This window comes from Cotesia glomerata, linkage group LG4 (genome assembly GCF_020080835.1).
Source record: "Cotesia glomerata isolate CgM1 linkage group LG4, MPM_Cglom_v2.3, whole genome shotgun sequence".
Lineage (NCBI taxonomy): Eukaryota > Metazoa > Arthropoda > Insecta > Hymenoptera > Braconidae > Cotesia > Cotesia glomerata.
The window spans coordinates 3,009,460-3,028,637 of NC_058161.1; the positions used below are offsets into that span (position 1 = coordinate 3,009,460).

The 19,178-nt window shown below is 26.1% G+C and overlaps 1 protein-coding gene across 4 annotated transcripts in view; it reads left to right on the plus strand.

Moving 5' to 3' along the window:
* The window catches only part of LOC123263744 (apoptosis-stimulating of p53 protein 2), a 144,767-nt gene extending 126,799 nt beyond the window's left edge, over positions 1-17,968 (plus strand). For all 4 annotated transcript variants that reach the window (XM_044726719.1, XM_044726720.1, XM_044726717.1 and 1 more), the window contains 7 exons: positions 4,588-4,790; positions 6,342-7,017; positions 9,474-10,776; positions 13,505-14,257; positions 15,662-15,828; positions 16,110-16,309; positions 17,727-17,968. In XM_044726719.1, coding sequence (XP_044582654.1) covers positions 4,588-4,790; positions 6,342-7,017; positions 9,474-10,776; positions 13,505-14,257; positions 15,662-15,828; positions 16,110-16,309; positions 17,727-17,762 — 3,338 coding nt within the window. In that variant the 3' untranslated portion in view covers positions 17,763-17,968. The remainder of the gene's footprint in view (positions 1-4,587; positions 4,791-6,341; positions 7,018-9,473; positions 10,777-13,504; positions 14,258-15,661; positions 15,829-16,109; positions 16,310-17,726) is intronic.
* The last annotated feature ends 1,210 nt before the right edge of the window (positions 17,969-19,178 follow it).

The window sequence follows — 19,178 nt, forward strand, 5'->3', positions numbered from 1 at the left end:
GTCGGTGATGAATTTTTTAATTTTATCAGAATAAATGTATTCTTAATTGTAAGAATAATATTTACAGTATCAGCTACTAATTATCGATAATAATAAATATACTGTGAATTATTACAGCTGAGCCTGTAATTCGAGAAACTCGAGCTCAATTATCGAAATGTAAATAATTAATACGAAAAGTGACAGTGTGAGTTATTAAATGTAAGAACGAAATTAAAAGGTTTAAACCTTTTAGTATTATAAACTGTCGTAGGTTTTTAATGAAACTAGTTGATATATGTCTCAGAAATAATGTAATTTTTACAGTATTACACTAGTCAGACTCGCCATTAAAAACTGCAATAAATTCTATTTATTAATTAAATTTTTCCGCGTTCATTCAATTTTTTATCATTCTTCCAAATTAAATCAATAATTTAAAAAATTTTATTCTTTCAGTTAGTAAAGTAAAGTTTATTAATTATTAATTAATTTATTAAATTATAATGGACCCAGTAAATCTATGTATTACATCTATATTATTAAGAGAATAAAAAAAATTTTGTCTCCAGGATAGTTTTATAATAAAATTGGTTTTTTCAGTGAATTTAATGTCAATAATAACAAAGGTCTTAACTTGAATTTATGCCTTTTCAAGGTTTCATATCATTCTTACTGTTAGTCAATTTATTATCATAAGTATTTAGGCTGGATTCGAAAATGCTCGATCTCTAGATACATAATTAAGAAATGAGCTTGTATCTTGAGAACTATTGACATTTTTAAAGATATAAGCTCACCCCGATGTTTTACTCATCGAGACCTTTCATTTGAGTACCCACATGCATTTTTCATATATTCATATATATATATATATATATATATATATATATATATATATATATATATATATATATATATATATATATAATATATATAAATATATCAAAATTCATGTGGGTACTCAAATGAAAGCTCTTGATGAGTGTAACATCAGGATGAGCTTATTTCTTTAAAAACGTCAATAGCTAAGGAAGTACAATGCAATTTAATAAGTATCTTGTGAATTATTGACATTTTTAAAGATATAAGCTCATCCCGATATTACATTCATCAAAATCTTTCATTTGAGTACCCATATCAATTTTTCATATATATATATATATATGTGAAAAATATATCAAAATGCATGTGGGTACTCAAATAAAAGCTCTTGATGAGTGTAACATCGGAATGAGCTTATACTGTTAAAAACATCATTAGTTAACAAAATGCAACAGTCATTCCTTAATTCTTAACATTTTCGTAAATATAAGTCCACTCTGATGTTACACTCATCGAGACCTTTCATTTGAGTACCCACATGCACTTTTCATATATTTTATAAATATAATATATATGAAATATATAAAATATATGAAAAATGCATGTGGGTACTCAAATGAAAGCTCTTGATGAGTGGAACATCGGCATGAGCTTATATGTCTTAAAATATCATTTGTTGGCGAGATGCAATATCTTTCCTTAAATATTGATGTAAATGTAATAAATATTGAGTAAATGTATGTATTATTTTCTTAAATAATTAACATTATTTTAATTTTTAAAAGTTTTTTTATGTAAAAAAGATAAATGCCAAGTTAAAATTGATGGCTATTATATAATACATAAAATCGAATTTTCTCTCTATTGTATATATTTTTAATCTTGTAATTTATATAGGCTTTAATTTAACCTCCTACTTATTGTCGGTATGAATCATTAAATAATTCAAAGCTCACACTGAAAAACATTTACAATTTACAATTAGTAATAAAAATATATTTAACCGAACACTAGCATTATAGAGTCTTCGATAGCCCGATTAGAAGTCAAGTTAACGATTACCTATAATTTCAAACTCTTTCAGACTTTAATAGCTCCATAAATTTGTTTGCAAAGGTATATCGTTTAGCTGTTGCACAGCAGTGCTATAGTCCGTAAAGATCCAAAGAAAAATAGCCGAAGAAAATTGTAAATAAAAATCCGAGTCTGAACAATAAAATCAAGAGGGGGGGGGGGGAGTTTCGGATAGATAAAAGCCTCAAATATCGAGTATTGGAAACCGATTTTAGTTTTATATAATAAAAATTTATTCTTGTATATATTTATTTGGTTGTAAAAATTATTCAGCTGGATAACCGGTGGTTTTAACAGTCGGCTTGCTAAAGCCTTCATCAATAATCTGCGGGTTGTTTTTTATGCTGAAGAGTTAGAGTTGTTTTTCAGTTGTAGATTATTTTTCCATTTTAATTTTTTTTTATTATATTTAGTACAATTATTTTTGACTCAACTATTTAAAAAAAAAAAAAAAAAGTTTGAGAACGAGATTCGAACCCAGAACCTCAAATTTAGTCCGCCATTTCATAAAATCTGCCATTTTGTCAACAATTTTAGCTCTAAATATAAAAACTTCATTTTTTAACTGTAAAATGCGCTTTTAAAAAATTAATTAAGCTTTTTAATATTAAAAAAAAATTAGAATTTTTTTATTTTAGTTGTTTTACACTAATAGAAGGATTTATTTATATTTAATAAGTTTTATTAACTGTTAATAAATGATTTTTTAACATCAGGATTTAATAAATATTTATTAACAGTTAATAAATTATTTATTAAATACGATTTATTAAATGTTAATAAATATTTGTTAACAGTTAACAAATATTTATTAACAGTTAATAAGTAATTTATTAAGTACAATTTATTAACTGTTAATAAATATTTATTTAAAATAAAAAGCAAAAGTAGCAATTTTCTTTTGACACTTTTTATAACCCTACACTGATAGAAGGATTTATTTGTATTAAAAAAATATTTGTTAATAGTTAACAAATCATTTATTAGAGACCATTTTTTAGTATCAAACAAATATTTCTTAGTATTTAAAATGATTTGTTTGTATTTAATAAATCTGATATTCATTTATTAAATATTAATAAATCTTTTTAAATACTAAGAAATATTTGTTAAGGACTAAAAAGTGGTCTCTAATAAATGATTTGTTAAATATTAACAAATATTTTTAACTATAAACAAATCCTTTTATCAGTGTATAGCTGGAATACGTGATAATAATTCAATTCACTCAATAAATTAACGTTTTTAATATTTAAAAATATAAAAGATAATTATGAGCTGTGATAGAATTTGGTATTTTACAATAAACGTTAATACAATGTAATATAATTAATGCAAATAATTTATAAAGATGATTTTTGTTTTTAAGCAATCTTCGTATCATATGACATTGCAAGCGAAACAAATCCACTCAACAAAATATTTATTAACTGTTAATAAATATTTGTTAACTATCAATAAATACTTATTAACTATTAATAAATGTACTTTTCTCCCAAATAAATATTTATTGAATGTTAAAAAATATTTATTAAAATTTAATAAATTAAATAACTGTCTCTAAATTAATTAAATTATTAATAGTTAATAAAAAAAAAAAAAAAAAAACTTTGACAGCGGGATTCGAACCCAGAACCTCAAATTAAGCCCGCCATTTCATAAACTCCGCCATTTTGTCAACAATATTCGTTCATACTGCAAAAACTTTCTTTTCAAGCCCTAGAACGATCTTTTAAAAAATTAATCAAGCAGTTTAATATTTATAAAAGCAAGCGACGAGTTTTCTTGGATAAATAGCGAAAATTAGGGCATTGTGTCATAAATTACTTGCTTATCCACGATGTAATCAACTTCCATCCCGAATGTACGTGGTTGTAAATAGAATTAAAAGCATGAAAAGAAAATAATGAAGACGGGGGTAGTTAGAGAGGCAGTCTTTGAAGTCATTATGTCGCTATTGCCGCACCTCGTCTCTGTCTTTTTCACAAACTTTTTTACCCGACAAACTCTTTCCTCGGAGCTCGTTTATTTGGACGTACGCGTGGGTCGCAGGCTTTTATATTATGCAGCTCATAAGATCCGCTCGCAACTAAAAGGACAAAGAAATATTTTTTCTCTTTCGTCTTTTCCTCTTTATTATTATATTATTTTAGTGTATAATACACAAAACAAACCACTTGAGGTGTGAAAAGCTCTTTTCAAATTTCGTGCCTTTGTTTGTCATTTTATTATTCTGGTTAAAATGTGTCATGTTTTTCATCTTAGTCCGGGATTAATTGTTTAAAAATAATATTTATAAATAAATAAATTACATTAAAAAATATATTATCTTTCCCATGTAATTAAAAATTTTTTACTCATTAAATTTTATAATTAAATATTTTTATATTTAATAAATTCGTTGTAAAAATAAAAAATGTTAAAAATTCTCCAGAAATATTATTAAAAAAAAAAAAAAAAATTTATATATATATATAAATGAAAAGCCTCTCGGTATTGTCTCGACGTTTTTTAGAGCATGCCAATCTACCAATCGATTTTATATTGTATTACATTACACAATTTCTATAATAAATTTTTAGCTCTATTTTTTTTGCTATAAATTTAATCTCCCTCGACAAAACTAATCCCCAGTGTCATCTTATATATACTTATACTTATAGTTATTAATAGTTTTTTTTTATCTTATTTATTGTTGTGTGCTTGCAGCCTCCGACCTAGACTGCATAAGAGCCCTGTTCAATGAAAAAGAAAAAGAATTATCGCTGGCTGTCGCTAAGGTTGAGGAGCTGACACGACAACTCGAGGAGTTGCGTGGTCGACACAACGGAAATGCTGCTGGAAGTGCCGTCGGGGGGCAAGTACCGTCTACTGCTAGTGCTGAGCTTGAAAAACTGCGTCGAGAGCTTATGGTAAGTTCAAAATTTAGATTTTTTATAATTATAATAAATAGCAATCTAATTTTTAAAATGTTAAAAATTATGAAATTTTTTATTCTGTTTAAAATAATTTAAAGCTAAAAATTCATAAAGTATTATTTATATTTTTTTAATAATATAAAACCAAAAATTAGGAGTTATGAATAAAAAAAGCTTCAAGCTAATGATTTTACAATATTCATAGTTTGGGTAATTTTTAAATAAATTTTAGAAATAATATTGCTATCACAAGATCAATTAACAATTATTTAATGGATAAAAGTGACGGAAAAAAATTATAGAATCAAAAAATTATTGAAAACTTCTCGAAAAACTTGACAAAAAATTGACAAACCAAAAAATATATAAAATCATAAAAAGGGCGCTAATTTACGCTAAGACATTTCTGATGATATCGAATTGAACTATAAAAATTCCTTTTGAAATAAAAAGATGCCCGGCACAAATTTTCTATTATTCTCTTAATTATTTAGATGATTAATTGACTATCGCCGAAAAAAATATCAAACCGTGAAAATACATAAATTCAGGTTACGACTTTTCTAATGGTACCAAATTTAACTATAGAAACTCATTTTATAATAAAGATAAGCTTGGAACAAAATTTTGCTTAGTTTCTTAATTTTATGGATTTATATTTGATAAATAACTACATTGATATATAATTAACTAATCTGATAAATAATTACATTGATATGTACAAAACAAAATAAATAAATAAACAAATTTTATCTAGCTTTAAATTCGAAAAATTATAGTAAATTATTTTAAAGAATCATATGAATCCTTGAAAAGGCAATTTTAGGCCGACTTTTTAAATTACACTAAATTTAACTTAAAAAACCCATTTTGTCGCATTTAAATACACCTAATACAGAATTTTTCTTATTCTTTTAATTATATACGCAAAAAAAAATTAACTAGGTTCAAAAGAAAAATTCTCGAACCTACAAAATTAATTGAAGATTTTTTTTTTTTCGTAAATCAAGACAAATTTCATCTAGCTTGAAATTCTTATTTATTTATTTGTAACTACTCCAAAAAATTATAATAAATCAAATATTTTGAAACCTTTTAAATTCTTTAATTGATCCTTGAAATTTCACTTTAATTTTATTGAAAACTTTAAACCACTGATATGTTTAGGCTTCCACTTAATAACAGCTCTAAACTCTTAATTAAAGGGATCCAGGTTCGATTCCCCGCTTTGTCCAATCCCAATATTTTTTTTTTCAATTTTTTTTTTTTCATCTCAATAAATTTACTTTATAACTTCAATTATTTATTTAAAAAAAAAATGGCAAAAGTTACTATTATTTTAAATTTTAAACTATTTTAAATATTAAATTACTACTAAAGTATATGATTAAAAATTATTAATAAAAATAACGTCAAATAAAAATTTTTTAAGGGTTAAATTAAAAAAAATTAATATTATAAATAAAAAAAATGATCAATTTTGAGCACAATAATAATTAAATAAATAATAAAAAATATTTTATAAAATAGTAAAAATAATTTCAGTTTCGCAACAAAATGAACGAACAACAAAACCAAGTAGTGTCCCAGCAAAGATTAGTCCTGGCGCAGCGTCAAGCAGAAATGGTATCAATAGACGCGCGAATAGCTCAACTGCAAGGTAGATTGCAACGTAAACGCGCATTAAACCAGCGATTGCTAACCCAACAACAAATAGCAAACAATCATCATCAAATGAGCTCTGCTTCGACAATAACTACGAGTTCTACCAGCACCACAATGACGCCCTGTCTCATCGACCAGTCGAACAAACATCATCAAGACTTCATTACGACCTCCACTAATATCAATAACAACAACAATAATAACAATAATAACAACAACAATAATAATAATAACAACATCAATAATTACAATAATAACAATAATAACAAATTGCGACCCGCGGGCAATATCGCGGCGATTGAGCCCTACAGCCATATTCCGAACAATGACAACAATGAGAACAATTTTAACATTAACAAGAACGACCCCAAGTATCAGACGCTGCCGTACAACACTAAATTCACCGTTAATCTCAAGCCTATAGATGATGATGTTAATAAAAATAATAGCAACAAAATTCAACATAGTCAGAGCGCGTCGCAAATTGGACAACGGGCAACTTTACAGCAGTTAGAGCAGCAAATTGCACACAGTCAATCACAGTCACACATTCAAGGTAAATTGTTATTTTCCTGTTAGTCAAATTCTTTAACGAGATCGTTACTTTTTTTTATTTTTAATTGTTCGCGGAAATAATGATGATAATAATTAATAAAACGAGATGTGATTTATTGAAGCTGGCACACGATTTTTTTTTTTTATTATTTAAATTGTCTTCACTAAAAAAATTTTTAATTCAGTAACTTTTTAGTAAATGAAGATTTTTTAACATTAAATATTGAATATAAAAAAAAAATTAATGATTGATTTATTTATTATGTTTACTTAGTTTTAGTTGGACAATTAATTTATTATATATTTAATAAAATATTTGCAAAATTATAAGATAAAAATGAATTCAAATAAAAAATAGAATTTTATAAAAAAAGATAAATTGAATATTAATTGAATTTTTTAATAAAAGAAATTTACTTCCAATGAATTTTAGTAAAAAATAGTTTCTTTTTTTTTCAATATATTTATTTAAAATTAAAAAAAAAAATGAGAGAAATTGAATATTTGTTAAAAATAATGATTTAATAGTTTGAAAAGAGAAAATTTGGTTAATTATAATTTTATGTGGTATCTATTTCATCATCAAGTTTCGTTAATTAGAAAATTGAATTTACAAACCAAAATTAGTGTATCTTGCGCAAGGCTATTAATAGATTGGTTATTTTGAAACTATAAAGTTGTAAAGGGTCATAATTACTCTAGTTTAATTTTAATCGAATCAAGAATTTTTTTTAATTTAATAATAATAATAACTAGCTACCTTGCAGTCACTATGTGACTGCCGTGACTTGTAAACTATTAAAAATTAAAATTTTGCTTTATTAAATAATGAATTTTGTTAACTTGCACTGTACTTTGTTAAATATCGACGTTTTTAAAGATATAAGCTCATCCCGGTGTTATATTCATCAAGAGCTTTCGTTTGAGTACCCACATGCATTTTTCATATATTTTATATATTTCATATATATGATATTTATAAAATATATGAAAAGTGCATATGAAAAGTACAAGGTACTCAAATGAAATCTCTTGATGATTGTAACATCAGAATGGACTTATATTTGCGAAATTGTCAAGAATTAAGGAATGACTGTTGCATTTTGGTACCTTATGATGATTTTAACAATATAAGCTCATTCCGATGTTACACTCTTCCAGAGCTTTCATTTGAGTACCCACATGCATTTTGATATATTTTTCATATAGACATATATATAAATATATAAAATATATGAAAAATTGATGTGGGTACTCAAATGAAAGGTCTCGATAAGTGTAACATCAGGATGAGCTTATATCCTTTAAAATATCATTAGTTGAAGATATACAATATCATTTCTTAAATAGTGATATTTTTAAGGATATAAGCTCATCCTGATGTCCCACTCATCGAGAGCTTTTATGTGAGTACCCACATGCATTTTGATATATTTTTCATATATACATATATATAATATATATAAATATATGAAAAATTGATGTGGATACTCAAATGAAAGGTCTCGATAAGAGTAACATCAGAATGGACTTATATTTTCGAAAATGTTAAGAATTAAGGAATGACTATTGCATTTTGTTAACTTATGATGTTTTTAACAATATAAGCTCAGTCCAATGTTACACACTTCAAGAGCTTTTATTTGAGTACCTACATGCATTTTGATATATTTTTCATACAGACATATATATAAATATATAAAATATATTAAAAATTGATGTGGGTACTCAAATGAAAGGTCTCGATAAGTGTAACATCAGGATAAGCTTATATCCTTTAAAATTTCATTAGTTGACGATATACAATATCATTTCTTAAATAGTGATATTTTCAAGGATATAAGCTCATCCTGATGTCCTACTTATCGAGGGCTTTTATGTGAGTACCCACATGCATTTTGATATATTTTTCATATATACATATATATAATATATATAAATATATGAAAAATTGATGTGGATACTCAAATGAAAGGTCTCGATGAGAGTAACATCAGAATGGACATATTTTCGAAAATGTTAAGAATTAAGGAATGACTATTACATTTTGTTAACTAATGATGTTTTTAACAATATAAGCTCATTCCGATGTTGCACTCATCAAGAGCTTTCATTTGAGTACCCACATGCATTTTTGATATATTTTTCATGTATAATATACATAAATATATAATATACATAAATATATGAAAAATTGATGTGGGTACTCAAATGAAAGATCTCGATGAGTGTAACATCGGAATGAGCTTATATCTTTAAAGATCTCAATATTTCTCAAGATACAAGGTCATTTTTTAACTATGTATCTAGTTTCGAATGCAGTCTAAATACTTAACTGGAAACAAAATTTTCCTTATTCTCTTAATAATATAGATAATAACAATAATAATAAAAACAGTCTCTAATCAATAAAAAATTCCCCCAACAAACCCCTAACACAATTATTATAACTTGCAGGTCAATCTCAACTATTAGGAATAAATCAGCCTTCAGTACAACTCCAGCAATTATCTCCACCGCAGCACACAGCTGCTCAAACTTTTGCCACCCAACCATCAAACTTTATCTCGCACTTAACCACCAGCAACAATAACAGCCCGGCAATCACCACAACCACCCCCAATAACAATAACAATAACAACAACTTAAACAACATCGTGATACCTCCCACGAGCAATCAAAGCAGCGAAAATCAAAACCTAGTAAGTTCCCGGCCGCTCGCCCACCAGAAGCAGGTTCCCACTTCAATTCCGGAAAAATCCTCGGTTCCTCAATCGCACAATCACCGAAGCCTAGCGACCCACGCAAAGCCAGTGTCCAGCGTAGCACCGAGTTTCCCAGTAAAATCTCCAATATATCAAACATCCTCAACAAAGATCCACCCGGTGATGCCGCAGACATTAAGTTTGATTGGTCGCGGTCACCCTGGACCGCAAATCCAAAGCTACAACGAGCGATCTATCGTCCAGCCTACAAGTGTAAATTCCAACAGCCCAAATCCAAATTCAAATGCTTCAACGACCGCTGTAGAAGCGACGACGGTCACTACGACGACTTACCCGAGGCATACCTTCACTTCGAGCAACTTTGTGAAAAATCCGCTCAACAATTTCCCCCAGGCGTCGCTCAGCAACTTGGGAAGCGCTAACTTTCCAGGATTTCCTGCTCCGATGAGCTACAACCCAACCACTACGGCCAATCCTCCCCCCGCGGCTCCAGGAATCACTTCCGAGGCGAAATTAGAGAAAAAACTGGGCGTCAGTTCGACAACCGGCCCGGCAAATTCTAACGAAGAGACTAGGTTCGAAAACGGGTCGATACAGACTCATCAGTTCGCGACGAAGGGCCACGAAGGACACGATAATTTAATCAGGTCTAAATACGAGCACTCACAGTACAAATACGAGCCCGCTAATTTACAGTTTAAGCAGCAGGAGCTTAACAAGTACTCGGAACCGGCTAACGCAAAGGAACATCCCGTTCCAGTCACCAAGTTCGAGATCAAGCACGATCATTCTGCGAAATTGGAACCCCCCGCAAAGGTCCCGGATAAGTTGTACGAGTACGAGCGGGCTAAGCCGGACAATGAAAGGAAAACCGGGACTCTGATTGAGAACAAATGTGAGGACAAGATGAAACCCGCGCTACCGCCTAAACCCATTAAGCCTAATCCACCCCCCAGGTTGAACAGCCAGGATAAGCCTGAAGGTGGTGATACGATAGTCTCCGAGGGAGTTAAGTCGCCCGCTGTATTCACTAGGTGAGTTTCTCGATTATTATGGAAACATTGATAATTACGGTAATCTTATTCAGAATTATCTTGGATCAATAATTGTTAATTAAATGATTTTTGTTTTAGTTTATGATTGATAGTTAATTGAGCGGGATTTTGTTCGAGTTTATTTTTAATGAGAATTTAATTATAAAAGTTTTATATTAATTATTAATAATGATCTTCAGGTCTGAATTAATGATACTAAAATTAGCCGACGTTTAACAATTTTTTATTTTTTTTTTAATAATTAAATTAAATGCGAAAAAATTATTTAGAAAAAATTATAATTTTTCATATTTTTTTGTAATAATTTTTCCAATAAAATTAATTATTAAAATTTTTAGATTTCGGCTAATTTAATTTTCATTAAAAATTTTTTTTATCAATTAAATTATAGATAAAAAAAAAGTTGCACGTACAATTTTAAAAATCTAATTGTTAAATTTTATCTTTTAATTATTTTATATTAACTTTTATCAATAAAAGAAATTTTAAAATTATTATAAATCACAAATCCATTAAATTATAAATAATTATAAAAATATTCTATTAATTAATTATGATTATGGTATTGCACCAATATAAGACTTTCTATTGAGTCTATAAGTCGAAAAAAGAAACCAACCCAATTACGTTTATCAGTTTAATTATAAATGTTAATTAGTACGCGATCGATTTGGCTGAGTAGGAAATCCGTTGGTGGGATACAAATAAATAGATACTGAAATAGATAGTAACATGCGATACAATTACCCAGTGACAATTGTTTGATACTTACCATTGGCTCTCTAGTCCGTCATTTTGATAATTATTGGACAGATACTAGTGATTGATAAGCGGTTTAGTGTTGTTCTCTGGGATATTAATTCATTATTGCATAACTTGATTAATTGATCAAATCTATTATTTAGTGAATTGAGGAGTTATGTCATTCTCCATTAAATGCCCATTAGGTTGTTATGTTGTTAATTATTGGGTGAGAATATTAATAATATCTTCGGGAAAATGGGAGAAGATTGCAGTGAAAAAATTTTAGTTTTTTTAGTGTAGTGAGTTTTATAGAAAAATTGTAATAAAAAAATTTTAGAGATGAATTTGGAATAAATGAGGTAAAATTTTGTTAATTTTGAATGTAAAAATTAGTAATTTATAATTTTTGATTTTCAAATTTAAATAAATTTTATGCAGAAAGAAGTTTTGAATTAAGACCGACAAAATGGAGGATAGTTTGACAACATAAATTAAGCGCGTATGTAAATTAAGGGATGTGTTTTTAATTAATATTTTTAATAAGAAATTTTTTTCAAGTATTTTTTATTCTTTTTAAAAAAATTTAAAGCTAAAAATTGATCAAATATTATTTAAATTTTTTTATTGATATAAAACCAAAAATTAGGAATTATGAATAAAAAAAGCTTCAAGCTAATGATTTTTCAATATTTTTACAATATTCATAGTTTGGGCAATTTTTAAATAAATTTTAGAAATAATATTGCTATCACAAGATCAATTAACAATTATTTAATGGATAAAAGTGACGGAAAAAAATTATAGAATCAAAAAATTATTGAAAACTCCTCGAAAAACTTGACAAAAACTTGACAAACCAAAAAATATACAAAATCATAAAAAGAGCGCAAATTTATGCTGAGACATTTCTGATGATATCGAATTGAACTATAAAAATTCCTTTTGAAATAAAAAGATGCCCGGCACAAATTTTCTATTATTCTCTTAATTATTTAAATGATTAATTGACTATCGCCGAAAAAAATATCAAACCGTGAAAATACATAAATTCAGGTTACGACCTTTCTAATGGTACCAAATTTAACTATAGAAACTCATTTTATAATAAAGATAAGCTTTGAACAAAATTTTGCTTAGTTTCTTAATTTTATGGATTTATATTTGATAAATAATTACATTGATATGTACAAAACAAAATAAATAAATAAACAAATTTTATCTAGCTTTAAATTCGAAAAATTATAATAAATTATTTTAGAGAATCATATAAATCCATGAAAAGGCAATTTTAGGCCGACTTTTTGAATTACACTAAATTTAACTTAAAAAACCCATTTTGTCGCATTTAGATACACCTAATACAGAATTTTTCTTATTCTTTTAATTATATACGCAAAAAAAAATTAACTTGGTTCAAAAGAAAAATTTTCGAACCTACAAAATTAATTGAAGATTTTTTTTTTGTCTTAAATCAAGATAAATTTTATCTAGCTTGAAATTCTAATTTATTTATTTATATTCCAAAAAATTACAATAAAATAATTATTTCAGAACATCATATGAATTTTTTTTCAATTAATTGTAACTTAAAAAATCATTCTATAATTAAAATAAAATTTTTCTTATTCTTTTAATTACATAAACCGAAAAAAAAATAAATTTAACTCATTAAAAAAATTATTTTAAGCATTTTTTATGTCTTAAATTAATATTAAAAAATTTCTAAATTAATTAAAATTTCTTCAAATCAAAAAAAAAATTTTTTATATAAATCAAGAAGATTAAATAAATAAATAAAGATTTATAAAGATTAAATAAATAAATAAAGATTAATTAAATAAATAAATAAAGATGAAGCTCTTAAAAATAATTTTCTTGGTTCAAAAATTTTTCTCTAAATTTTTTTATCATTGCTTAGAATAAATACTAACATTTGATTAATAAAAAATAAAAATATTTTCAGGAGCGACAAAGAAGAGGAAATACCGCCAATTCCAACGAGCGAGCCTCCACCAGATTCTCCAAACGAAGTTCCAACAATCGGGAACCACCCGATAATAAAAGCGCGTCCACTGACACTGAAAAAAGTATTACTATCAGAGCAGCCTCGCCTGCGCTATTCAAAATCAAACGTCCATGTGTCAATAAACCGACGCATTGAAATGCCGCCGGCATTTTTGTTCCCTGAAACTGAGATACCAGCAGATCTTATGCAAACGGAACAGCAACAACAGCCGGTGGTATCCAGTGACGTTATTGATCACACCAGCCTCAAAGCACCGGCGTTGACTGATGACGAGGTTCCGTGTAACGAGAAGCTCGAGGACTCGGATATCGTTGAGGCCTTGAATGTAATTAATATCGAGGATAAATTGAAGAAGGATGGGACCGGTCAGGATCGGAAAGCCGAAACCGACAGTGCCGATGCCAAGGCTGAGGTGATTAGGCGCAAAAAGGGAAATTTAAAGTCGACAACTGGGAAAGCTAATATGTCCAGGAGGGTTTCATTTGATCCCTTGGCCCTTCTGCTCGACGCCAGTCTCGAAGGCGAGCTTGAGCTCGTCAAAAAAACCGCTCAGGAAGTTCCTAATCCTAGTTCCGCTAATGACGAAGGCATCACTGCGCTTCATAATGCCATTTGCGCGGGGCATTTTGATATTGTTAAGTTCTTGGTGGAATTCGGGTGCGATGTCAATGCTCAGGATAGCGATGGATGGTTAGTATTTTTTTTTTTATTTTTATTACACTGTAAAAAAATGATTTTTTCTTTTAATTTTATTAAAGTTAGCTGTCACTTGATAATTTTTTTATTTTATTAAACAAGAAAATTATTTGAAAAAAAATGAATTTTTTACAAGTCAATTTTTTGTTTTTGCAATAATTTATTTGTTATAAAAGTTTAAAAATTATTGAATATCTAATAAAATAATTTTTTAGATATTTGATAATTTTTAGAATTTTTTTTACAAATAAATTATGGCTAAAAAATGAAAAAAATAAGAAAATTGCACTGTACTTTCTTAAATATGGACGTTTTTAAGGATATAAGCTCATCCCAAGGTTACACTCTTCAAGAGCTTTCATTTGAATACCCACTTGCATTTTTCACATATTTTTCATATATACATATATATAATATATATAAATATATAAAATATATGAAAAATTAATGTGGGTACTCAAATGAAAGGTCTCGATGAGTGTAATATCGGAGTGAGCTTATATCTTTAGAAATGTCAATAGTTCACAAGATATTTGTTAAAGTGCATTGTACTTTCTTAAATATGGACGTTTTTAAGGATATAAGCTCATCTCGAGGTTACACTTTTCAAGAGCTTTCATTTGAATACCCACATGCATTTTTCATATATTTTCCTTATATACATATATATATATATATATATAATATATATAAATATATAAAATATATGAAAAATTGATGTGGGTACTTAAATGAAAGGTCTCGATGAGTGCAATGTCAGAGTGAGCTTATATCTTTAAAAATGTCAATAGTTCACAAGATATTTATTAAATTGCATTGTATTTTTTTAACTATTGACGTTTTTAAAGATATAAGCTCATCCCAATGTTACACTCTTCAAGAGCTTTCATTTGAGTACCTACATGTATTTTGATATATTTTTCATATATATATATATATATATATATATATATATATATATATATATATATATATATATATATATATAATATACATAAATATATGAAAAATTGATGTGGGTACTCAAATGAAAGGTCTCGATGAGTGTAACATCAGGGTGAGCTTATATCTTTAAAAATGTCAATATTTCACAAGATGCAAGGTCATTTCTTAATTATGTTTCTAAAGATAGAAACAAAATTTTTCTTATTCTTTTAATAATATACATTAAAAAGAGAAGTTATTAAAAAAATTTACTTGTAAAAATTAAAAAAACATTATTGATGCAATCGTTTCAAATTATTAGAAATTTTCTTAATATTTATTATGTAATTTTAATTCAATTTAAAAAATTATAAAATCAATTAAAAATCATAAAAATTTTTACAGTGTAATTTATTTATTCAATCAAAAATACTTTAATAAAAATGATTAATATTAATATATTTTAATTAACAGGACACCGTTACACTGCGCCGCGAGCTGTAACAATCTGGGGATGGTAAAATTTCTTGTTGAACACGGAGCGTGTATTTTTGCAACAACTTGGTCTGACCACGAAACCGCTGCCGAGAAGTGCGAAGAGGACGAAGAAGGTTTCGACGGTTGTTCTGAGTATTTGTACAGTACGTATATATATATTTACTTTTAACTTGTTAATTAAAAGAATTTATTACCATCAAACTGAGTAAACATGCTGCTTTTTTACCATTTTTCCACGTTTGTACTAATTAAACGCTTAATTAATTACAAAAAGATACTGGTTTGGCTTTTCTTGGAAAATATACGACAGTATTTTTATTTTGCGTTCGATGGTACTAAATATTTATTTATTCATTTATTTATTTTTTTTTTTTTTTTTTTTTTATAAGCAGTATAATTAATCAGGAAATTTTTTATTTTTAAGGTGTTCAGGAGAAATTGGGCATTATGAACAATGGACAAGTATACGCGGTGTTCGAGTACGAAGCGCAGCACAACGATGAGTTATCGCTTAAATTTGGCGATCAGTTGGAAATAATTAGGAAGGGAGATGATAATGAACGCGAGTGGTGGTGGAGTAGGCTAGGACATCGCGAGGGATATGTTCCACGCAATTTCTTAGGGGTAAATATTATTTTTTTCTATTTTTATAAAAATTTACAAATTTTTTTATTAAAAAAAAATGTATCAGTTTTTAAAGTTACTTTTTTGGATATTTTTGAAAATATTGAGAGAATTAGTCTTATAAAAAAATGATTATACAAAATTTGGTAATCGGAAAAAATAGACCCGAAAAAAATTTGAAATTTATGAAAAAATCACATTATTTCATTAAAATTATTATAAAATAATTATAATAATAATAGAATTTAATAAATCTGAAATAATGTTAAATAATATGAATTTTTCATGACTTTAAAATTTTTTCCAGGTCTACTTTTTCCGGTCTATTTTTTCCGGGATTCACAAAATTTATAGAAAATTTAATTTTCTAAAAAATTAATGCCTGTTTTTATCGCTAAAATGCTTAGTCTTGAAGATATGAGCAATTTAATATTTCAAAATAAAAAAAAAAAATTGTATTAATTTTTAAAGTTACTTTTTTGGATAATTTTTAAAGATATTGAGAAAATGGCTGATCTTATAAAAAAAAAATTATTTTTATAAAATTTATAGAAAATTTAATTTCCCAAAAAATTAATCTCCCTCTTTTTATCGCTAAAGCGCTTACACTGAGAAAAAAAAATACTTTTACTCAATTAACAATTTCTTGGTTCAAAAAATTTGATGACGATCGAATATTTTATTAATCTTTCTTCATCGTGTAAAATAATTTTATTAATTTAGTAATTATATAAAATTATTTATTATACTTACGATCAAATATTTTATTATTATTAATTATTAATTTCTGAAGAGCATCAATATTTATCTTTGAATGATAGATAAGCAAGAGAATAACTTTATTTAAATTAAGTAAAAATTATTTCAATCAATTTAACAAGTTCTTGAGCCAAGAATATATTTCTTGAAAATTTTCAAGAACATAAATTCTTGTATCAAGAAAATTTTCTTAATAAAAGTATTTTTTTTTATCAGTGTAATTTTGAAGATATGAGCAATTTAATATTTTAAAATCAAAGAAAAATTTTATTAGTTTTTAAAGTTACTTTTTTGGATATTTTTTAAGAAATTGAAAAAATGGTTCAATTTATCAAAAAAAATGTTTATACAAAATTTATTTCTATGCTTTTATCTTTAAGCTTAATTTTGAAGATATAATCAATTAAATATTAAAAAATCAACAAAAATTTTATAAATAACTCAAATTTTATTTTTTTTTATTTCTAAAAAAATAGTTTAAAATATCAGCAAGAAAATAGAATTTTTCTAAGGAACTATCTTAATATTTATTAAATAAATTTTGTATAAAAACAAAATAAAATAATTAATATTGATAAATAATAAATAATAATACAATTCCGACACAAAATAAAATTACAGTTGGATAATAAGTAATGAAATCATTTATAAATTACAGCTGTTCCCAAGAGTACTACCAAGCAAATCCGAATAACAAAAGGAGAAGTTGGAGGTGGAGGCGGAAGAAATAGATGAAGAAATGATTGAGATTTTCGTGTGAAGATACGAAATACGGAAGAACATTTATCAACACAGTATTCAATTTGCAGCTTTATCTTTTTAGATATTTTAATAGTGTATTTAAATGTTGCAAATTATTATTATTTTATAGCGTCCTCATAAGTTTTAATTTTTCACTTACTACTTAAAAAAAAAAAAAAAAAAAAAATACATACATATATATATTTATATATATAAATATATATATATATATATATATATATATATATATATTATACATATATATGTATTTTTTTAAGTACTTAAATATTTTTTTATTTTCACCGAATTTTTTATTTTATTTGTTTCACCTAAATTTTTGTTTAGTTGAATTCAAATGGCATTAAATTAAATAATAAATATCAAAATAATTATAATGATTTTTTAAATAAAAAAAAAAACTTTTCTTAATCTAAAAAAGAAATCCGTGATCTCGGATTAAGAAAATTTTTATTTAAAAATTTTAGATTAAAATTTTTAAAGCTTGCCAATAAAGATATTGATATAAATATTGTAATATTATATTATATATATTAATGAATTAAATTGTACTGTATACGCAAATTAAATTACAAATTAATAATAATTTTATTATTAAATTAAAAAAACAACCAGCAGCTATAGTTAAGGAATTAGTTTAGCGCTTTTAATATTAATATTTTTATTGTTGAACAATTAAATTAAAGACTGTAAAATATATAAACAAAAAATACTCAAAGTCTAAGAATTTTAATAATAATTATAATAAATTTGGTGCGTGTGTCATAAATTCATAAATAATTATAATAACACACGTTATCAAATTTTTTCAAAATAAGTGTGCCTTTTAAATACTTAAAAAGCTATGATGTAAAATGCACTAAATTGTTTGTTTTTTATATATATAAGATAAATTGTAATGTGTAATAAATACTATGATTATTATTTATAATTATAATTAATTTAGGAATTATGTTGATTATGATTAATAATGAATTGTTGTAAATTAGTAGTTTTAGTTTTAGGTGTATTTTTTTTTAAGATGTGCAATGTTTCGTTAATCTGTTTTTATTAGCAGCTCATTAATTTATGTATAACAAGTATTAGTAATAAAAATTTATAAAAATTATTCTTGTATTTTTTTTTTAAATAGGATTAATGTCAACTAATAATCTTGCAGTCACTACGTGACTGCAATGACTGTGAACTATAAATAAATAGAATTTTAGTTTATTAAATAATGACTTTTGTTAAATTGCACTGTACTTTTTTAACTATTGACGTTTTTGAAGATATAAGTCCATCTTGATGTTACACTCATCAAGAGCTTTCATTTGAGTACCCACATGCATTTTTCATATATTTTATATAT